Genomic DNA, 24,026 nt, shown 5'->3' with positions numbered 1-24,026 from the left:
ATGTTATTGAAGTATTAACTTTATTTCAGATGTTTCTCTTAAAATACCTTAATGGATATAAATATTGACAAGATACAATATAATTATATAGTGATAACATTCATGTGGACCGCATATCTCTGATCATTTGGTCTTGGACAATTTGTTTGGAAAATGTTTGAATTCGTACAGAAATCTTAGACGTTGATTGCCGAATTGAAAACAGTGTAAAACATTGTTGAGATCTCGTCTCGCATATGGAATCACTGAGGTCTTTTTCATGGAGGAAAATCTGAGAAGCAAGAGGTTCAAACAATAGTCTGCATTTAGGACAATCAAGATACTACATAGATAATTTGTGAGTTTTGACCATATTATTATTATTATTTTTTTAACATTTCTTACTTTGTCTTTGTTTATATAAATAAGATCATGCTTCTTAAACAAGGAGAGTGTAAATCAGTTTGTTTCATATCTATACTTTGAGTGACTAAGTTATTACTGGAAGAACAGAGAAGGGGAGTGCGGCATATGTGAGGTGAGAGAGAGAGAGAGAGAGCTGGTGGAAAAAAAAATAGACTGGTTGTGGTTTGAATAGACTCAGGACGACTATAAAACTGCTTTCTTACCCATTGTGTTGATGTAGTCAAGAAATATTCCATAGCGTACAGACGGAGATGGAGGAGTGAGGATAGGTTTGAGTGGCTCCTAAGAACCGTTTGTCTTGCGGCTCGCAAGCAAACTTTGTGTGAAGAGCGCGCGGAGATTTATCTGTGGAGAAGTTTGCCATTGCCATCCCTCTGAAACGTTAACTCTTGCATTTTAGACGCAACGTCGCACACTTACACAGTATAAGCCTTTTGTTATTTCAATTGTTGAAAAAACACACAGACACAAAAATCCCGGCAGTTAAAGATAGTTGTCTTGTGAGTGAGTCGTATGTCTATCCACTCTGTCTCCTCTAGTTAAAAACATCTACTTTCAAGATAAGCAGTGCAATATTAGGTGAGATATTTCGCTCGCTGTACTGTCGGTTGAAATGGGCGCGTGTGACGAGCGCTCGGTTTACCGAAGATCTGTCCTCTTGTGGACTCTCCTGCTGCTGATGACACTGGGGTTGACGTGCGTTCATGGTACTTGGGGACCGGGAGTTTACAAATACCAAACCGGGACAGCCCTCAACAAAGATCAGTCAAAAAGGTAAGACTAAAATGACATGACAGTTGAAACCTGTTGGACAGCAACAACGGTTCTGTGACGAAAGTTGCAGTTTTTAGTTAAAGTTTACATTGTTTCGATGCGCTGTCAAAACAATTTTCAGTGAGGTTACTAATGTCGCGTTTTACATTAATTAAAAGTATTCAAATGAGAAGTAAAATGCTTGTAAATAAATGCTCGAGACGAGGCTAGCTAATTGATTTTATTTACTGTACACGCGCTGTTTGAATGTTCTGGATTCATTCAAACTTCATTAGAACAGCGATAGCTCTTGGTTATAATATGACAGCTAATCAGTGAGTGTGTAATAAACTGAGGTCAACATCCATATATAGCTGCAGCGCAATCCAGTAAATGAGCAAAACTAAATGTAATCTATTATTTTTGGTCTTTACTTTTAGTCATGACACCTGTTTACAGTAGGCTATATATTTGTGCTTTCTTTTAGGTTCTTATTCATGAGCAATTTTCAAAAGCTAAATCCGTACTTTTATATCACGAGGCTCTTTTAGACTAAACAATTCAAGAACTTGGATAAAACATGACATATCTAACATGTGAACCTTTTGTCCCTCAAACTTTGACTTCGTAAACCCTTTGTAAACCCTATGTAAATATTTAATCTGTTTGGGTAAATTGATTAGAGTTTTTGTGGAGGGGATGTGTGGTGGGGAGTCTCTTAAGTGTGCAGGTGTGGAGGAGGTTTCTGCTTTTTGGGGGGTGATGGTTTGATCTCTGTCACGCCCTCCTCCTGACAGTCAAGCTGGAACAGACAGTGTTTATTAAACGTGCAGCTGCATCATCTGTATGATGGGTTAGAGAAGAATATTCCACTGCAGTTTAATAATGCAGAGACGAGAGGTCAGACAGGTCAGAGACATTTTCAAGATGCCTTTTGAAATGCAGTTATACTATATAAACAGACTTCACACTTTACATCTAAATAGATATGTTGCTCCCCTCAGAATATATCACTGCATTTCCAAGGCATCTCTGTTACCATGACAAATTCCTTGTGTGTGTGTATGCATACTTGGCAATAAAGCTCATTAGAAAAGGTAAACTCATAAAGTATTAAGTATTTTTTTATACTTGCAGGCTTTTAAACTATGTAAAATACTTAAGACTTTACCTTTTTGTCAGAATCAGTATGAGCTTTATTGCCAAGTATGCTTACACAGTTCGAAAAAGAAGTGTGCTGGGTGAATGGGGTAAAGAGTAAGTACTTTTATATAGAGTAAGTACTCAGACTCACATTGTTTCAAACCTGGATATCTTTTTTCTTCCGTGGGATGCAAAGGGAAATGTTAAGCACAATGTTAGGGACTGACAGATCAGTCACCATTTACTTTAACTGTATGGAAAAACAATGCATTGAAAGTAAATTGTGACTGAGGTGAGCATCTCCTTTGTCCACAAAAAGAAAAATCAAATGGGTTTGGAACAAATAAGAATAAGTCAAAGAAGACAGCATTTTCATTTTTGGTTGAACTATCCATAAGTAGCTTCACGGCCTGACACAAAAAAATAGGCCTATTTTTTTTTTGTTTTTTGGAATAGCTTGATATAGTCAGTTTGATATTTTTCAATCAACATATAATGTTTCTGACAAGTTTACAGTATGTAGATGTTACCACATTAATTACATTTTTAGGTTACCTAAAAATGCCATGCCATCACAGATACAGTACACTTGCCCATGATGATGAAAAACATACAGTAGAAGCAGTATCAAACACTAGAGCACACAGGAACTGTTTATTCTATTTTATAAAGCATCATGAGAGAGGTTTAACAGACATATGAACTCTTGCCATAAATCATAATTAACCCCAATTCACAGCCTAACATTTAACCCAACCCATTTTAAATATGTAGCCAAGACAATGCTTGGAACGTAAATGTCCTGAGAAAATCCCTCAAGAATATCTGTCTAATTAGGGGCGGGTAAAGCCGAGCGCAGTTGGGGGTTAAGTCAGCAGCTATTTCCTGTTCTGCTTGGCTTCACTGCCCTGGAGAGCAATGCTCAGGGTGGGAGTGTGCAATTCGGGGCCCCAGAGAGACCTTTAGCTGCTGGCCCATCAACACCAGCCAACATACCTCCATCTCCACCCTCATTTTGCCTCCTTTAAAAGAAGAGCGTGTTGACTTTTTGATCCTTTAATTGATAGTTTTAAATTTAAAGGGTTGGTTCGCCCAAAAATGAAAATTATTTCATCGTTATGTGTGACATTCTTTCTTTGCTAAACTCAAATATTTTTTAGAACAATATCTCAGCTATGTAGGTCCATTCAAAAAAAGTGAATGGTGGCCAGACATTTGAAGTACCAAAAAGCAGATCAAGTAAGCATAAAAATAATCCATCAAACTCCAGTGGTTAAATACACATAATTTGAAGTGATCCAGTTAGTTCTGGGTGAGAACAGACCAAAATGTAACTCCTTATTCACTTTAAATCATGACAACAGTCTCCTTGGCAATCGCGATTTCAAGCTTGCTTAATCAAGCATATTCGAGCTTGAAATCATGAGCCTAGAGACTGCAATGCCAAGATGACATTTTTTTTCATAGCATCTCCTTTTGTGTTCCATGGACCCACATGAGGGTGAATAAACAGAATTTGTATTTTATTTAAAGTATTTCTTAACTGATAAATTGTTTGTGCTATAATCCACATTATAATATTTTGTTTACTTTTAATTGTTTTGTTGTTCTATGTTTCAAGTCTATTTAAAAAAAAAAGGAAATAGTTATTTGATCTACAATGTTTTGGCCATAATTTGCATCGCTTTTCATTCCAATCATGATTGCAAATCGAAAAGTTGCTGTTGGGCAGATAAAGGAGGAAGCAGGAACCAGTTTCCACAGCTCACGTGAGTCCGTTTTATTCACAGATAACCAGAAATCATTGTACAGCATCACTCAAAACACAAGACGGCTTTTCAGCATCACTCAAATAAACAGTCCACTTTTCAGCTTCACACAACACAAGGCTCTCTCTCTCTCTCTCTCTCTCTCTCTCTCTCTCTCTCTCTCTCTCTCTCTCTCTCTCTCTCTCTCTCAGGGGACAGACACGAAGACTCTGGTCTGTCTGTTTCTCTCCTCTCTCTGTGAACTGGCCATTTTTTTATCTCCCCCAACCCTCACTGTGAATACAGAGATGGTAATTAGTCACAATTCATCTCAGGTGGATGTCCTTAAGTGGAATTTTTTCAACCTCCCCAGATGGGCTCTCGACCATGCCCTCACCTCCACATACCCCCACTGCCCGACTCAGGCCAGACCTTCACCCATCCAATTGCGCACTTCTTCAGGTTTGCTGTGAGCCCCGCTCATTGCAGTGACCTCAGAACCCCCTCAGATGCTGCATATGCCTTTCCCAATCATTACTTTAAATAATGATATCATCCAAATAAGCAGGGGCATACGCAGTGTGCAGTCTAATGACTCGGTCCATAAGATGCTAGAACGTAGCCGGGGCCTCAAACAAACCGAACAGGAGGGTCACAAATTTGTGTAATCCAAATGGTGTGGAGAAGGCCATTTTCTCATGGGACATTGCCATTAAGGGGATCTGCCAATATCCCTTTTTTCAAATCCAGTGTCAAATAAAAGTGAGCCGAGCCCAACTGTCCCACAGTAGACCCATCCACACATAACCCCTTTAACAATTCGGGAAAAGCCGGCTAATTAGTACCCAAAATTAGTGAATGGGTGAGGCGGGAACTAACCACGGCCTCAATGTTATGCTTTTGATCCCGAAACAGAATAGTGACTGTCACTGCAGGATAATCGTAAATATCCTTGTGCAACCTGAATCCACCAAAGCTTGGTATGTAACCCCCAATACTAATGGGTATTTGGTACATGCTGGCTCAATAGGGGTCAGACTGTGGAGTGTCTGGACCCGGATCACCATTCTCACCTTCATCACAGGGCTCTGTTCATAGAAGTTTCCCAGCTCTCCGCAACTCCAACAGACCAGCCCAAACATCATGCTCACAACAGTGGCCTTAGTTTTCTTGTTTGCTTTGTTGGTTCTTGCATATGTTATTATGTTCTGTTCTGTTCTAGGTCTCCCTTGCTTTTCTTTGTCCTTAGTTTTCCTGTTTTTATGAATAAAAGCTGCATATAGATCCACATTCTCTGTCTACCTTTGTCACAGAGAAAACTAAGGTCTTAAATACAAAATGGAACAAACAAGGGAATGAGGAACACCTGGGGAAACAATCGGGGAATGAGAACTAATCAGGGGAAAACCAATCATAAAATGAAACTACAAAGGACTACAAAAACCAAACTGGAAACAGGAACTAAACTAAACTTCAACATAAAAGCACAAAAACAAAAGACAACAGTGAACATGACACATACAGCCTGCATAGTGTATGTGACATGAAAGTAGTACCCTGATCAGTGAGGATTTCTTTCGGAATCTCCACTCAGAAGATTATCCTGAAGAGTGCCTCCGCTACACTACGTGCTGAAATTTTGCGAAGAGTCACTGCTTCTGGGTATTGTGTTGCGTAGTCCACTAGAACCAACACAAAGCAATGCCCATGTGCTGACCATTCTAATGGCCCGACGATTCCATGCCAACTCTGTTAAAGGGAACCTCGATCAACAGAATTGGGTGCAATGGCGCTTTTGGATTTGCGGCATGTCGCATACCACCAGCTAACATCCCCGCGAATGCCCAGCCAATAGAAACGGGCAATGAGACAGCTTATTGTTTTCCCCCGTCCCAAGTGACCTACCATCAAACTATGATGAGCCGCCTGGAACAACATTTCCATCAGCTTTTTGGTACTAACAACTGAATTGTATCTCCATTTGTCTGAGCGCCCTGTGTCACTCGATACAACCGATCATTTATAATTGAGAAATACGGATATGTGTGTGCAATGCGTTCCCTCGCGTATTCTACAGAGGGAAATCCCCTTAGCCGAGGCTTCCCTCTCCCTTTCGCCATCCTGATGTGGACATAAAATTAGTGGATGAGTGAGGCGGTAACTAACCACAGCCTCAATGTTTTTCTTTTGACCCCTAAATATAATAGTGACAGTCACTGCAAGATAATCGCAAATATTCCAATGCACACACCTCACCTTCACCCAATTATTTGAATTCAATGCCCCATTTTGAACCAAGCATTGATGAATAGAGGTTTAGTTACAACCTAAATCCACCAAGGCTTATACTTATGGGTATTTGGTACGTCCCAGTTTGATGGGAATGGCCTGTGGAGTATCAGGTTCCTGGTTCACCGTCCCCACCTCCATCACCAGGTACTGTTCACGGATATGCCCAGCTCCCTTCAACTACAACAGACCGGCCAAAACCTCACGCCCACACTAGTGGCGGCATCTTCCTCCTTATGAGAGAAAGACTGGGTAGAGCCAGGGGAGACAGGAGTGTTAGCACTCCACCAAGGCCAGTGCACCGGTCTCGGGGGATTGTTCCACCATTTCCGGGGGAATGGGATAAGTTGGAAAGGAAGGGAGAGAGACAGAGGGGCTCGCCGGCCCCCAGGTACACTGCTAAATGGTCCTCTGCCAACTGCACTGCTTCATCCAGTGACGGCGGTCAGTGGCACTGGACCCACTCTGCAGTGTCTTTCGGTAGATTGGTGACAATTTTTTTCAATTCCACGAGATTGATGACACCCCAGACATCGCTGGGATCCTTGGCCAGCACACAGGCATTGCAGAGCTATTGAATAGGGGTGTGATGATAGACTTAGCTCACGAGACGATACACAATACTGGGTTCACAATATTTTAACACCTATATATATATATGACTGGTCTTTTATTCAACATAGGGATGGGCGATACCACTATTTTCTTTTAGATTCGATACTAAGTACTTTTAGGCCAGTATTTTTATGAATTCTTTGGATAAAATTAGTAACTTAAATTATTACTTACATTTTTTATATATTTATAGGCTTAAGCAGAAAATTATTAGGCTGACTTGTTTTCCTTTTTAAAATTAGTTAGTATAAGCCACATATAAAACCTAAAAATTTACTATAGATATTATTATATGGCTACTATTACTAAAACCAAGTTACAATATGGATACTACCAGTAATGCTCTAGCAAAACCATGGTTAATTGTATCGAAACCTTGGTTACTGCCTAAATAAAAAAAAATTAACAAATATGGTTACTACAGTCATGGTTACTATGGTTAATACAATATTACTACATTAAATCCATGGGTAGTTTTCATGAGGGTATCATTTATTAACGAGGATTAAAGAATGTTTTATAACACCTCTGAATTCAAATAAGTCTATAAAATTTGTCAAACAAGCCCTTTATAAAACAAGTCATGTCTAGGTTTGTATTACTTGGTGTGAATAACTCCAGATGCTGTTTTTCTTTTATTACCTCAGGAAAGCACTGTTCCCTCTTTGAACGAGCGCTGTAAGTGAAAGTGTGATCGCTGTCTGATGGTGTATTTTAGCATTTCTGCACGTCAAGATGCGTGTAAGAAAAAATTGTTCAATGATATGAACGAATGCAACAATTTGCTCATATAATTGTTCTTTTCCACTTCGAAGCTTATGAGATACATTAATATTTGTGTTATCTAAATAATAGTATCACTAGTTAAACAAAACGTCAGAATCCATATTTTTATGTGAGAATCGATATTCTTGATATCACATCAGTTTTGGAAGTATGGATACTTTAGTATCGATTCTCCCACCCCTAATTCGACTGAAAGTCACAAAATGCAAAACAATGCAGGTGCATTTTGAAATGTTTTAACTGATCATCTTGTAATGAATGTCACTTCAGTTCATATGCAGTAAAAGACGGCATGCAATATGCTTGCACTGTAAAAGGTTTTGCCACAAACTCAACTGACTGGCTTCTCTCCTGTATGATTTCACATGAGTCTCTTCAGACATGGTGGATTTTAGTTGAGAGATGTTGTTGTTCTCTATGTGTATTTGCATAGTGCTTGTGTTAGCCGCGGTGTACGCCACTATTTTCTTACAGTACTTACATATTTTTCTTGTCTTTTCACATTCTCTGCCATTTATTGTTTCCACCAGGTACCCAAAATGCTGCCACACAAACTATTTAAATGTGGCGGGGCATCTTCTATCCTAATTTCACCCTCAAATTCCATCATGCTGATATCGCTAAACAGCTTTTCACCTCGACGAGAAATATCGTCATGTTGTAACATTGCGAGATCTCGTGCCACGAGATCTTGTCACACCCCTACTATTGAATGAATACAAACGGGTGGCTGGCTTTGCTCATCTTTTTCAGCAGGGTGCAACACATTGCTTGGATCAAAGTGTGTGTTCGTGTGCACATGTTTGCATGTGTGTATCTGCAGAGAGCAGACGTGCTTTGTGCTGAAAGCTAATGTTCAGGATTTAAATGGAGCATGTCAACAACCTCTGCTTTTCTTTTGTCTAAAACAAAATAGTTTCAGAATCTTACCTCTAGTTTTTATTTATGTGTGGGTTGTTTTCCTTTTGTTTTATGACCTTGGCATGTTTGCCACCTGCTTTGTGCTGAGTTGCGCACAGTCCAACTCCGTGATTTCTGCCATAATTTTCTGATTTTAGTTGTCTCCCCCTAACATTCTGTGCTATGTTCTGCCCACATTTCAAAGTTATTTATTAGATCCCTTGTGTGTATGTGAAGGAGCGAGTTTTTCTAACTGTTGGCCAAGTGCATGTTAATGCCAATGAAATGTAGCACTGCCAGGCTGTTGAAAGCTTTCACACCTTTTAGCTTGACTTACATTACCTACCACATATCTGAGACACAGTAGAAGCAGTGCTGAAATCAATGCAATGCAGCTTTGAATATAATATGTCAGAGAATCTTCTCTTTAATAAATATAATGCTTTAATCTCTTGTGCAACCACTACCTATTTTCATTAGAATTGTTTCTCCTACAGTAATGAGATTAAATGAGGAGCAAATTGAGATTTTTTTTTTTCTCAATTGCTTCACATGTGTTTTTTCTGTGCTCCTGCTCTGATTCTGATTCTGATATCCTCTGATTTCCCAGGATAGCAGCACATGCAATCAAAAAGTCAACATTTCAATATTAACTACAAAAATGTAAATCAAGTTATTCCAAGACCAAATTATCTGGGCTACTGCATCCACATTAATTTTGTAATTCTATACTTTTGCGGTATGTCATCAGTTGTCCCCTGGAGCTCCAATAAAGTCACATTAGCTATGAACGAGCAACCTCTGAGAAGTAACATATTCCTCTTTTCTTCAGTTTTCTCCTAAATCTAGCATTGCTCTGTTTTCAGGGCACAACAATAAGCAGAACTATTTTGATATTGAGAGTTACAATGTGGGTTGGTAACTGGGTTGCATAATGACCCGTCATAGATGCTACTTGAAGTAGAGATGTTAGATTACAGGCATAATGGTCTATAAGTATTGCTCCTCCTCATTTAACCTACTATATCTCCCTGCCCCTGTGGCTAAATTCTGGATCAAAAGTAGAGTTTAGCTCCCTCTTCCTCCATCTCTGTGTTCAGAAAGTGGGCAAGGGATAATTTTCAATTCAATGGCTTTTGTCCTTTTTGTTCTCTGTAAATCCTCTCAGTATTTCTTATGGAGCTGGACTGTGTCCAGATTCATCCCATTTCCTTAAAGATCCAGAGAATGCCATGCACTCTGTGCAGTTTTAAAATGGATAGGATATTTTGCACAGTGTCCCAGGCCTTGTAGCATGATTTTGTCAAGGGAATAATTGCTGCATTGAAGGTACTGTTAGGGAAAGTACCACATGAAGTCTGCATCAGATGAGAGGAGAGGGGGGAAATGATTGGCTGAACAAATCTCCCTGTTCACAAAGCGTTTATTGTGTTTTGAGGGCAGTGTGGGAACTATGTTCTGATGGCTGCACTGCTCTAAATCGTTATCTGGATATTGTTCGGACACCTCCTCCCACAAACTGTTCATGTGACTGGTAGACTGCTAAGAGTTGGTCTTAATCCTATATCTGTTCAAATAAAGTAGTGGATTAGCAGAGTAAAATGATCCCCTGAATGGACAGGATCAGTGGGTTGGCCCTCTTGTTGAGTGGTCAACTAGGGTTCTAAAGTTAGGAATCATAAGACTCATAATCAGCTTTATTGCCAGGTGTATGCATCTGTACCGCTCTCTCTCTCTCCCGACGGAGGCTTGACCACACCCCCACTGCCACAATGGTTATACAGAGTTCCATTCAAGTTGGATGAGGGATATTCCTACTTGATATCTCCGACCATAAATGCATTCCATTCACCAATATTCGGAAGATGATGTTTAAGGAAAAAAAACTGCAATGCTCCCTTTAGCTTAGCAGGGGTTTGTATCTCATTAGAGATGTCTCCTAGCAACCCAACTGATAAACATTATGCAGCAGCACTAGCATTTGTGCTTCAGTTGTACAATTATCAAAAGAGATTATAATGTTTTATACACCTGTTTCTGCAGGCGATTGTTAAACAAGCTTTAATATCATGTAATGTGGAAACAAACTCATTTATCGATATTACTTAATAAAGTGAATGTTTATCACTTACTTTGTATATCTTACTTTGTATAGTGTCGACATGTTGTGTGATATCATGCCCCTGCTTCTTGGCGAAATTGGAGATAAGAATTTCTGCACAAGCCTAGAAGTCGTAATTCTGACTTAAAGATGCATTCCATTGCACTTTTCCTAGTAGGAAGTTGTAAAATCTGACTTTCCAAGTTCAGTGGAATGCAACACTACATTTCAAAACTTGATCCAACTCTGAATGCTTAAGCAGCCTAATTTACATGTAGAAAACTCCTGATGTTGCTATAACATTGCAAAAACTTGCCAATTTGCTTGAAGTGAAAATCAGTCCTCCTTTCCTGTTTAATAAATTAAGCAATCACACGGTCATGCAGAACATCTCGTGTTTTTAAATCCATAAGGATCTCTTTCTCAACGGCAATACCAGCAGTGATGACAGCCGGCTCGTCAGACAGCTTGATCTTACTCTTTATACTCTTGAATTACGTACATCCCTTAAAGCATGATTAGGTCAATCAAGGCCATCTAGAAGGCCTCCACCAGGACATATCCTAAAGATCACACCCACCAACAACAAATAAATCAATCTGATTGGCTGATGAATCTTTATTTGCACATTCATTTGCACTGTTGAGGGATTCTGAAGAAATTCTGAAGGCCTGACGGGGTTGAACTCAGACTCACGCGCTGCTTCATGCATGCGATTTGTGAAACAGTTGTCAGACTTTGGTTGTAAGCATCAAGGAATAAATTCTGACAAGATAAACTTTTTGTTTTTCTCTATTTGTTTGTTGATTAATTAAGCGTGGAAAGCGATTAAAAATACGTTGGCAAAAAGATGATTGAGAATGAAAGGATGAAAAATATCAAATTAATGTCTTCTAAATATTGTTTTTAGTGTGAAAATTATACATTTTTAAATAATTTTTTAACTCCAAATCATGCTTCCTGTCAGCAGTGGTACATGCATGTGACTTAATAAAATTGACATTTGAAACACGCAAGAACTGACATCTGTGCTTCACAGCCACAGCACTGTTTACAAGTTAGAAGGAGGAATGCTGTACAGTAGCTTGGTTGGTTTTGGTTTAGATCTGTATTTATCTGTTTCTTTATCTGTGCATTTGTATGCTTATCTTGGATGTCTCAATTGAGCAGAGAACGTGAGATTAAGTCTGTATCATGGCAATGCGAATCCGTCACAGGACAGACCTCTTGGACTCCAACCCCTCCTGAAGCCTAGCCAAAGCGTTGGATTATAGCTAAAAAGTACTTAAATATTGATATTTCTCACACCAAAATTGATCGTATTGCTTTAGAAGACATTCATTTAACCACTGGAGTCTTATAGAGGTTGTTTATGCAGACTGGTTTTTTACACTGGCTGTCTGTGATTTTTGAAGCTTCAAAAGAAAAATCTCGATTCACTTGCATTTTTAGGACCTACTGAGCAAAGATATTTTTCTATTTTCATCAAATGTGTTCTGGTGAAGAAAGAAAGTCATGCACACCTGGGAAATCAAGAGGGTGAGTAAATAATAATAGAATTTGCCATGGCGGTAAAGATAAGTGCTATAAATAACTATATAGTTATTTGTGCTTAAAATTCAATGAAATAATGGCCTTTTTATTAATTAAACATGCTGTAATGCCTATTTTTGGAAATGTAATTGGATATTCTCTTTTTATTTAATTGGAAATGTATGAATGCAAAACAAAAGATAAGATAATTAATAACAAATGAATGAAAAGTCTGGCATCAGTGCAAAAACAGCTTCTCAGTAACACTTGAATAAAAATAGTAGTATGTAAAATATATGGATCAGATTCACAGAGTCATATCCAAAGCTCTTTTAAAATAGTCAACTTATGTACACCATACATTTCTACTATTACACAGTATACACTGACATAACACCCAGCCCTATGTGAGTGTGATGTTAGCATTTCTAAATTGTCCAACATAAGCAAACCCTAAAATTGAATGCTCAATTATGAACATAATCACAAACACAAAGATCCAGTGCAAGAATGGGACTGTCATTACTTATACAGGCAAATTGATGCTAATTATTTTTCAAGTACAGCCCTCTGCATTGTTTTCCTGGTGTGTGATCATAGCTGTGCGTACACTGAACTGTTGATAATAACCACCACAAGTATAGTAAATATAATGACCTCCATATGTTATGTGTGCATTAACTCTCTTTGAATTCTGCTCCACATCTCATTGACTTTTGTTTGCTTAACATGAGAAATAATGGTTTATACAAAGGTCTGTTTGAGGTGAACTTATCAATGGCTCTTTGTTTCAAGCCTTTCTGGGTAAAAATCATGAGGGAACTCAGAGGAGAAAGAGATCTGATTGGTGATTCTCTTCAAACCCACGTTCATTCCTTTCTTTTGACTTCTTGCATATGCCAAAAGCCTGGGCTCTTGCCGTGTTGCTTTGTTTTGGATCTGTGTTACTTTTCCCTTTCTCTATAGCCTGCTCCTCATCAGAGCTGGATTTGCCACTGGCTTCCCAATTAGAAAGTTCCACATCATGTACGGCACATTTAATGATTACCGTAGAAAACATTCCAGATGACTTTTGTCTCCCAGGGTTGTTTCTCTTGCTTGCATTTTCCACTTAGCAAGAAAACCGTGACTGAAACCATACCTTGAGGGGTTTTCTGTGTCAGGTCTCTAAAGCTGCCCTATAGCTGGATTCATGTTTTAGAGCATTCAGGCTTCCATATATAAAATGCTCTAAATAAGCCTTTGAAAACACATGGAAATCTTTCCGAGAGACTACACACTTTCTAGGAGATTTTGAGACATTGTTTGTGTTAATGTGACAAAACAAAAGAAATGGGCACCTTATTCAGTGTTTTGTCACCTTTTGAAAGCAAGTCACTCGTGTTAAGCCATTTTTTTTGAGCAGCTCAAAATGTTTCACAGCTTTTCCAGCTATGTGAAGAGAAGCCCTGATAAAAAAGCACAAAAGAGCCAGTCTCTGCTCCAGTTTTGGCTTGAGATTCTAAAAGCTGTCTTAAATCTAGATGGGGAACCCGCTCACTCACATTCACACACACACATACACACACAACACACGCACACACTGAGCAATGATCCCCACCCTCTGTCCCCCTCTGTGACTTGACCTGCTTGTTGTCCTGCGGAAAGAATAAAAATGGGCGGATGTGTATTGATAGGGAAAGACCGCAAAATTAACAGCACTGACAATACTTTCCTGCTGGGCTTACGGGCCATTTAACCTGTGTAAACACCATAAAGATCTTTCAAAAGGGATGGTTCAACTGTAGAAGGACATAGACGCACAGGGTTTGTTCAGGCGTCCCATGGAGCTCCACTAAACACTGATCACTTTTATGTGTGAGTCTTCTATTAGTATAAGTTGGGTTAGATCATTTTATGGCCAGCTGTGGTTTGTAGTTTTGTGTTATTGCCACCAGAATTGAAGTTTGTCATTTATTCCTATGTCATCAGAACCATTCAATGCGTGTTGAAATTAAATCGCTGTGTTTCTCTGTTCCTCATCTCTCTCTCTCGTTATACCTACATCAATTAAAATACTAAACAGCAAATATATAACCCTCTGGCAAACGTACAGTTTGCCATTGAATAGGTATTATCTTTTTAAGAAATCATTTCAATTTCAGTTCAAATACTAAATAACAAACTGAAAATGTGATATTAAATATTTCATGTGTCCCTATAATGTTTTATAAGGTTAATATTATTTTTCATGCTTTATGATATTTTACAGTGCTTTTTTGAGTTATACAATATTTGTTATTTTTATTATGAGATGTTTTACGTGGTATTATTATTTATTATTCTTGTTATATAATGATTTGACGGAGAGTGACAAGGGTTTGTTTATGTACAAGACAAATTTCCCTTTAGGAATAATGAAGTAATTTTCTATTTAAATTTCCATTTCTTAGGAACTGGTGTCCGCAGACAGTGACTAAGACAGTGACATGTCAGGTTCAGAATGGAACCACTCTTCAGAGAGTGTACCAGACCTGCAGGTGGCCTCAAGGCTGCAATGGGGGAAGGTGAGTTTATAATTCTCACACACTCGCACATTTGTTTTTGTATCATTGTAGGGTCCTTTCATAAGGTACTTTCACACATGCAGCCTTTGCAGTAAATTGAAAGGCATTTTTCTGTTCAGAGATCATGTGTGAACAGGATGCACATTTTTATATGGCCTTCAGATTTTTTATTTTTTAAGTGCAAACTGAGGGACGAGTCATAATTATTTCCTGCTCCAAATTAGGGATGTGCTGGACTCATTTTACTGACATTTAAACTACAATTCTGGAGTCGACTAGTCTAAAAAGAAAATAACCTCAGAAAACGTCTCGGGTTACATGTGTAACCCTTGAAAAAAGCGGAACGAGATGCTGCGCTTTTGCTAAGCGCTACAGGGAAACACGTCTCAGTGTGACCAGCTGTGAATATGTATGCAACACGTCAATGAACATTGACTGGAATTTATAGCCTCTGCCGATGTAATCATTGGACGCACCTGGCGCAGTGGCTATAAATAGATGCGTCACCGGTGCATCATCAGATATTTCGTTCTGAAGAGCAGTCCTGGGACGTCACAGTGCGGCAAGAAGCGCAGCATCTCGTTCTGCTTTTTTCAGGGAACAAGGGTTACACATGTAACCCGAGACGTTCCCTTTACAAAAAGCTTCACTTTGATGCTGCGCTTTTGCTAAGCGCTACGGGGAACGCAATACCCACGTCGCCGCACTGGGGCTGTCCGGACCCCTACGGTTGTGGTGTGCTCACAAAAACGCGAGAGGTCTCAGACATGAGCTTGAGATGTCGACTCAAGGGCATAAGAGCCCAGAGTAGCATAAACATCTAAACCATAAAATTTGATTAATGTGTGCGGAGAGGACCAGCCTTCCGCATCACAGACTTGTTCAGTGTCAACTCAAGGGCGTAAGAGCCCAGAGTGGCAAGAACATCCAAACTATAAAAGTTTAATGAATGTGCGCAGAGAGGACCAACCTGCCGCACCATAAACTTTCCGCAGAGGGAGACCTCTAGCAAAGGCTTTAAAGGAGGAGAGCCCTCTGGTAGAGTGCGCCCTAAAACCTACTGGCGTCTCGTAGGCCCGGGCAGTAAGGTCCCTCACCCATAGTGACAACCCGGTCACGGCTTCAAAGTGAAGAACTGCTGCCCTGACTTTACGCCACTAGCAAATGCGGTGGACATAATTCTGAAGGGCACAGACTGGACAAAGTCTGAGTAGTCTTTAGCTGCTCCGGCATTACAAACGGCAGGGAGCAGAAGGCTTAGAGAATGACTGGCCAAGGGTCGCGAAAGGCACCTTGGGCAGGTAGTCAGGGTGAGGGTGCAAAGAATGCTTTTGGTCCTACCTGGGGCAACTCAAAACAGGCCGGCAAAAGAGACAAAGCCTGTAGGTACCCAAGTCTCCTTAGAGACGTAATTGCCATATGAGAAACCATCTTGAAAGTCAGAAGTCTACCAAACGCTGACTCTAGAGGTTTTAAAAGGGGGGTCCTAGCAAGGATGCCCACCCGCCCACCGAGGTGTGGCAAACCGAAGTGGAGGCCACATAGAACCTGGCAGTGGTGAGGCCAGTGCCCGCTGACAGTTCTTTCTACAGAGACTCCAAAACTGAAGCAAACTGGCAGTTAGCTGGTTCTGTAATATGAACTTATTAGAAGGAAACGCATGCAGGCACATTAGTGCCATGTATGCACCACCACGATCAGCCCCCGGGGGGTTATTGACTCAGGGAGAAGTAGAGGAGACATTGCGCTATCAACATAGGCGAAGAGGTCCTCTTCTGCCCTGTAAAATCTACCCAGATCAGTTCCAAGTGGAGGGAGCCCTAGCACTTGAAATGGTCTCGATAACCTCAGGAGAAAGCCCTGCGAACCTCAGTTGGTACCCTACAGGGGCCAAGCATGAAAGGTTTCACAATTCGGGCCGGGGATGAATATGTCCCCTGAGCCTGAGAAAGAAGGTCCTCCCTGTTCGGAATCGACCAAGGCGAACCGTAGAGGACGGATAATAACTCCGAGAACCATAGTCTGTTCGGCCAGCGCAGCGCCATAAGTAGGAGGCAAGACCCTTGCTGGTGAACATTGGCCAAGACTCCTGGGAGCAGAGAAACCGGGGAAAGAAATGCATACAGACGCACTCTGGGTCATGTATGTGTCTTAACGTCCAGACCCAAGGGGGCTGGGTGATTTCAGGGAGAAGTAGAGGGACATTAAGCTATTCATAGAGGCGAAGAGGTCCTCTTCTGGCCTAAGATCTCACCCAAACTTGTTCCAAGTGGAAAAAGCCCGGCATTTAAAAAAGGTCTCGATAACCTCAGGAGAAAGCCCTGTGTCCCTCAGTTGGTACCCTTAGGGGCCAAACATGAAAGATTCCACAATTCGGGGCAGGGATGAAATATTGCCCTGTGCCTGAGATAGAAGATCCTTCCTGCTCGAAATCGCATAAGGCGAGCCATCGAGGGAAGAGATTAGCTCCGAGAACCAAGCCCTGTTCGGCCAGCGCAGTGCTATCAGTAAGAGGCAAAAACCCTTGCTGGCGAACTCTGGGCAACTACTACCTTAGGGTGGAGTTCTTAACTCCCCCGTTGGTATTTTCCATCTGGACCGTAAATATGCTCCTGTATACGGGCATCCAGGGATATAACTGACCTGAGTGACAGGAGCTTACCCTGGGCCCTAAGGAGAATCCGACGTGTCAGAAATACAGCTGACAAGAACGTGGGTCTCCTTGATGATTTATGTAAGAGGCTACCGCTGTATTGTCCACCCGCACCAAGACATGGCAGCCTCAGGAGGAGGTATTTCAGGGCCAGAAATACAGCCATTAACCCGAGACAGTGACTGTGACAACCGAGCTGATGACCCTTCTATCCCCTTAAGCTGGACGACCACTTAAGGCCGCTACCCCGCCCGTCAGGGAGGCGTCTGTCGTTAGTAGTCTGCGACAACAAGACGCACCTAGAGTGGGACCCAAGGCAGAAAACCGGGGTCTGAACCACATAGAAAGGGAACGAAGCCTGAGGCGCGTAACCCTATTTAGCCTAGGGGTTTTGGCCCTAGGAAGAAATCCCCTGGCTTTTGGCCACGACAAAAACGGTCTCATGAGCAGAAGGTCAGAGGGATCACCGTGGACGCGGTCGCCCTGAGACCTTGAAATCGTTGATACTGATAACAGTGCAACCTTGACCTAGCCTGACTTTGCTCAGGGTGAGCTGAATGGACTCAATTCTAGCGGGAGACAGTTGTGCCCGCATTGTGATTGAACTCCATACGATGCCCCATTTAGACAGTGTTCTGAGTGGGAGAGAGGACGCTTTTCTTGGCGTTGAGCCTCAACCCCAGAGAAACAGATGAGCTAAGACGATGTACCTGTGCTGAACTGCCAGTTTCTGGAACTGCGCTAGGATCAGCCAGTCGTCTACATAATTCAGAATGCAGATGCCCCGGAGTCGCAAGGAGCCAGCGCTACAACATGCATTGTGAATGTGCGGATAAAAAGGGCTAGGCTGAGTGGAAGAACCTGACCCTGGAAGACTTCGCCCCCGGAAGTGAACCTCAGGAACTTCCCATGTTGTGGCAGAACTTCTAAATGGCATCATCTTGGACTTGAACACCCATGGGTAGTTCAAGCTTTAAGATCTAAGCCAGATGCCACCCCTCACCCTCCATGGGAAACGGGAAGTATTTAGTGTAATAGCCTAACTCTCTCTCTGGAAGGGGAACACATACCATGGCCCCTTTAACCAGGAGATTGATTTTTTTTTTTTTACATAAAAAGAAATCCGGTTCACGGTAGTGAGAACATGCCGTTGAAACACGGAAAAGCGGTGAGTGAATTAAATCCTGATGCCCTTATAAGACCCACAGAGAAGAATATATCCGGCAGAAGTTTCCACGCTGCCAGAATCTCTGAGATGGGTATTATATTTTAACACTTCCTGTTGAGGGGATGTCGGGTGTTCCGAGTCCTGAAATAAGGCAGGAACAGCGGTACACCCAACTTTTTGTTAGAAACCTCTGCTTCCTAAAACACCAAAGGCGGCGGGGAAGGAGAGGATTCGTGAGGGTACCGGGAGGGGCATAGTGAATAGGACACGCGCCCCATCCCGAGGGGAGCTACCCCCACTGGGTTAAGTGCAAGACACTCAGGGTTTTTTCCTCCTTGAGATAACTGCCCTGAGGTCTTGCTTTGGAGGCTGTCGGGGGCGACGAGCCTCTCCCCATTCCTGACGAGGGGGAGCACGGCTCGCCACGCTCTGTTTTTGAGCCTCTCTTCTAAGAGCACTGGGGTGGGACTGGGTGGCCGATGGCCCCGCCCCCTGAGTGCGGTGAGGGAAGAATTGCCCAAACGCTTCCTCATGGCTTTTTGCCTCCTGGAACCTGGAGATAACTGTCGTCATAGCGTCTCCGAAAAGCCCAGAAGGCGTAATTGGGGCATCAAGAAGAAAAGTTTTATCTTTGTCCTTGATGCCTGATAGGTTGAGCCATAAATGTCTCTCCGTGCTGACCAATGCGGACATAGACCGGCCAATAGCACGGGCTGTCTGCTTGGTCGCACGAAGAGACAGGTCCGTAGCTCGGCGAAGCTCAGAAAATGCTTCCTCGTCGAGCGCGGAACCTGCACTCAGGTCCTTAAGCAGATCAGCCTGGTATGCCTGCAAGACCGCCATGGTGTGCAGGGCAGCACCAGCCTGACCCGCCGCTTGATACGCCTTCCCCACTAGCGTGGAGGTGGTCCTGCACGGCTTTGTGGGGAGTGAGGGTCTTTTCATTGATGGTGCCGAGCCTGGTGAGAGATAACCCGCAAGTGTCTCTTCAACCGGCGGCATCATCGAATACCCCCGTGCCTCAGCACCCACGATAGTCGAATATATCGACGTCGAGGGCACGTGAACACGGGAAGTATAAGGTCTCCTCCATGAACGAGAAAGCTCGTCATGGAGGGCATTAAAGAAGGGAAGGGACTGATGAGGCGTTCCCTTCCCCCGGCCACCAGACAAAAATCTATCTTCCAATTTAGAATGTTTGGGGGTCTCTTGTTGTCGAGGCCAGTCTATTTTAAGCTTGGCCACAGCATGAGTAACCACGTCGAGCAATTCCTCTGTTGGTTTATCAAACACGGAATGCCCGGAGGTGGATAGCTCTATCTCCGCTGAACCAAGTGAGTCGTGGTCTTCCTCATGAACTGAAGAGGCGCCGTGGCACGCTTCAAGATCACGGGAAGGACCGGCTGGATCAGAGGAGAGAGCGAGCGAAAGGGAAAAACCTGTCTCTCGTTCCTCTGCCAGATCCATGCGAGAGCCCCACGAGTGAAGTGTGGGCGCTGACTCCCGGAAGTGAGCGAGGCGAGCGTGAAGCATTCTGCCCGAAAGCAGATCACAATGCTCGCACCCGCCCTGCCGCAACGCGAGAGCAGCATGCTCTTCCCCCAAACAAATGAAACAAAACTGATGCGTGTCCGTCTCGGGCAAAAAGCGGAGACAGGGAAACACGCATCTTTTGCCTTCATTCTCAGTCATTTTTTTTTAAATGACCGATATATATATATATATATATATATATATATATATATATATATATTATTCTTTTCAGAGGAAACAGAAAGGAGAAAAGGTATCAACTGCACACTGCCTAACGGAATCTAACTCCTAACAGAGGAAAGAAAGTTTGACAGATTTGTGAAAGCACACATCACAGAATGGCTCTGAAGACGAAATGTGTGATGATGCACCGGTGACGCATCTATTTATAGCCACTGCGCCAGGTGCGTCCAATGATTACATCGGCAGAGGCTATAAATTCCAGTCAATGTTCATTGACGTGTTGCATACATATTCACAGCTGGTCACACTGAGACGTGTTTCCCCGTAGCGCTTAGCAAAAGCGCAGCATCAAAGTGAAGCTTTTTGTAAAGGGAACAGTCCATTTGTTTATGCAAACCATTTAATATACTTAATCTATTAAATCTGACGCTACATTCCACTGGAAAAGGACATTTATCTGCAACATGCTCACCTTGCATTGTACACTGTAAAAAGAAATCCTGTTAAAAAACATTAAACTACTGGAAGCTGTAGTCGCCTGTATCATACTGTAAAAATACAGTGTTTTAATGCTGTTGAAATTAACAGCTAGATACTGTTTTTTCAGTTACAGTATATAACTGTATTTTAACAGGATATAGCTGTTGAAATGAACAGCTAAGTTCCAAGCATGCACTGCGGCATGAAGGAATTACATATATTTTGCTGTTGTTTTTTGTTGAAGTCTTAGTTACTTATATTTTATAAAAGCTTTTACTTTTTACATGAAAGCATGCTTGTTAATTGACATTGTTGCATTTTTTAGGCCGAGTGTTGATTTCTGTTTGTGTTCACTCATGTTCACTATTGCCACATATAGTGCCATTTGCAAAGAAGGATCAGACATTCAATCTGACCTTAGGTTTTGTCTTTCAAAAGGTTTTACAACAATACAATTGCACTGCCTGGAAGAACATAATATAAAATAAATAGGTCCAAGGTACCAGCTCAAGGGAACACTAATCACCATAATGGTGACTTCAAACAAAACACAACTATTCATAAAAAACAACAACATTAAATAAAACTTTTTTTGTTGCCCCAATAATTTCCCAAGCATACAGTTGAAGCCAGATGTTTACATACACTTAGGTTGAAGTCATTAAAACTCATTTTTTAACCACTCCACAGATATTATATTACAACACTATAGTTTTGGCAAGTCGTTTAGGACATCTACTTTGTGCATGACATGAATAATTTTTTTTAACAATTGTTTACAGACAGATATATTTTTACTTTTAATTTACTATATCACTTAAATCACTTTTAATTGATCATATTCCAGTGGGTCAGAAGTTAACATTCACTAAGTTAACTGAGAAAATGATGTCAAGCCTTTAGACAATTAGCTTCTGATAGGTGTACTGATTGGAGGAGAACCTGTGGATGTATTTTAAAGTCTACATTCAAACTCAGTGCCTCTTTGCTTGACATCATGGGAAAATTCAAAGAAATCAGCCAAGACCTCTGAAAAAAACTGTGGACCTCCACAAGTCTGGTTCATCCTTGGGAGCAATTTCCAAATGCCTGAAGGTACCACATTCATCTGTACAAACAATAGTATGCAAGTATAAACACCATGGGACCACGCAGCCATCATACCATTCAGGAAGGAAATGCATTCTGTCTCCTAGAGATGAATGTAGTTTGGTGCGAAAAGTGCAAATCAATCCCAGAAAACAGCAAAGGACCTTGTGAAGATGCTGGAGGAAACAGGTAAACAAGTATCTATATCCACAGTAAAAAAGTCCTATATTGACATAACCTGAAAGGCTGCTCAGCAAGGAAGAAGCCAATGCTCCAAAACTGCCATAAAAAGCAGACTACAGTGAGCAAGTGCACATGGGGACAAAGATCTTACTTTCTGAAGAAATTTCCTCTGGTCTGATGAAACAAAAATTGAACTGTTTGGCCATGGTGACTATCGTTATGGTTGGTGGAAGAAGGGTGAGGCTTGCAAGCCGAAGAACACCATCCCAACTGTGAAGCATGTGGGTGGCAGCATCATGTTGTGGGGGTGCTTTGCTGCAGGAGGGACTGGTGCACTTCACAAAGATGGCATCAGGAAGGAAAATTATGTGGATATATTGAAGCAACCAGGAATTTTAAGTTTGGTCGCAAGTGGGTCTTCCAAATGGACAATGACCCCAAGCATATTTTCAAAGTTATGGCAAAATGGCTTAAGGACAACAAAGTCAAGGTATTGGAGTGGCCATCACAAAGCCCTGACCTCAATCTGATAATCTGGGCAGAGAACTGAAAAAACGTGTGTGAGCATGGAGGCTTACAAACCTGACTCAGTTACACCCATTCTGTCTTTGAAGAATGGGTCAAAATTCAAGCAACTTATTGAAGCTGGTGGAAGGCTACCCAAAACCTTTGACCCAAGTTAAACAATTAAAAAGGCAATGCTACCAAATACTTACAAAGTGTATGTAAACTTCTGACCCACTGGGAATGTGATGATAGAAATAAAAGCTGAAATAAATTATTACATAAATCATTCTCGCTACTATTATTTTGACTTAAAATAAAGTAGTGATCCTAACAGACCTAAGACAGGGAATGTTTTCTAAGATTAAATGTCAGGAATTGTGAAAAACTGAGTTTAAATGTATTTGGCTAAGGTGTATGTTAACTTCTGACTTCAACTCTACATAATTATTCATGCAGAAAACCTTATGGGTTTCTCACCTTTATATCCCACAATGCAGTGCTATACTGTTATTTTAGTGTGTACAGTTTTATTTATTCTTTTTCATAAAAATATACTGTTCAATCCTGGCAACATTTTAAATGTAATATTTATATTGCTGCAAAGGTTGATTTATACTTTTCTATTTGACTTCTCATTAGACGGACAAGTGAATGCTGATGTGAGATGATAAAAATAGATAAGTTGTTCAGAGACATCGTGAACATTATCTCTATCTAATTTTCATGGGGGTTTTAAAATATATGGTTCAAAATGTCACTCGTTTTCACCAAGATGATATCATGATTTTTAATGTAAATTTTCCCCTAATGCCTTGCAAACAATAGCCATTTAACCTAAAACTAGTCACTTCACAGTGAGCCTGCTCTTGATCTCCCAGAATGAATTTTAGCAGCAAACTATTTTATTGAAGAACGACACGCATTCACCTTTAGCGAATACAGGTTTATTTATTGAAAACAATTGAATAAATAGTGCAGGACCAATAGAGCAACCCTAATAGCCTGTTCTAAATGGAATTAACCAAGTAAAAGTTACTTAAAATATTATAACAGTCAGGACATTTTTGAAAATAATTAATAAGCCAAATCTACGAGAGAGAGAAAAATGTGCTGAAAATGTGCACATATTTCACGACATACGTCATGCATTAGCCATTGATCTAATATGACAGCTGTTCTGTAAAGAATGTTGACCAATTACAGTTACGATCAGAAAAAAAATTGCTATAGGATAGAAAAAATAGGCCTTTGATGTAGCCTACAATAAACCAAATGTATTCTAAACATGTCGTGCACACAGAATAAAAGATAGTTTAACCCGTTTAGCAGTCGGCACCTCGTTGAAAATAGCATTTTTAATCAGCACATTAAAATAAATTGTGAAAGATGGGACTTGACTCACCTGAGGCGA

At 41.1% G+C, this 24,026-nt stretch overlaps 1 protein-coding gene across 3 annotated transcripts in view; it reads left to right on the top strand.

Annotated features, from left to right (window-relative positions):
• The first annotated feature begins 573 nt into the window (after positions 1–573).
• Positions 574–24,026, top strand: part of LOC127643098 (EMI domain-containing protein 1-like) — a 105,750-nt gene continuing 82,297 nt past the window's right edge. For all 3 annotated transcript variants that reach the window (XM_052125668.1, XM_052125666.1, XM_052125667.1), the window contains exons 1-2: positions 574–1,179; positions 14,706–14,819. In XM_052125668.1, coding sequence (XP_051981628.1) covers positions 1,019–1,179; positions 14,706–14,819 — 275 coding nt within the window. In that variant the 5' untranslated portion in view covers positions 574–1,018. The remainder of the gene's footprint in view (positions 1,180–14,705; positions 14,820–24,026) is intronic.

Source organism: Xyrauchen texanus, chromosome 4 (genome assembly GCF_025860055.1).
Source record: "Xyrauchen texanus isolate HMW12.3.18 chromosome 4, RBS_HiC_50CHRs, whole genome shotgun sequence".
Classification (NCBI taxonomy): Eukaryota; Metazoa; Chordata; class Actinopteri; order Cypriniformes; family Catostomidae; genus Xyrauchen; species Xyrauchen texanus.
This window is presented reverse-complemented; position numbering and strand designations above follow the sequence as displayed.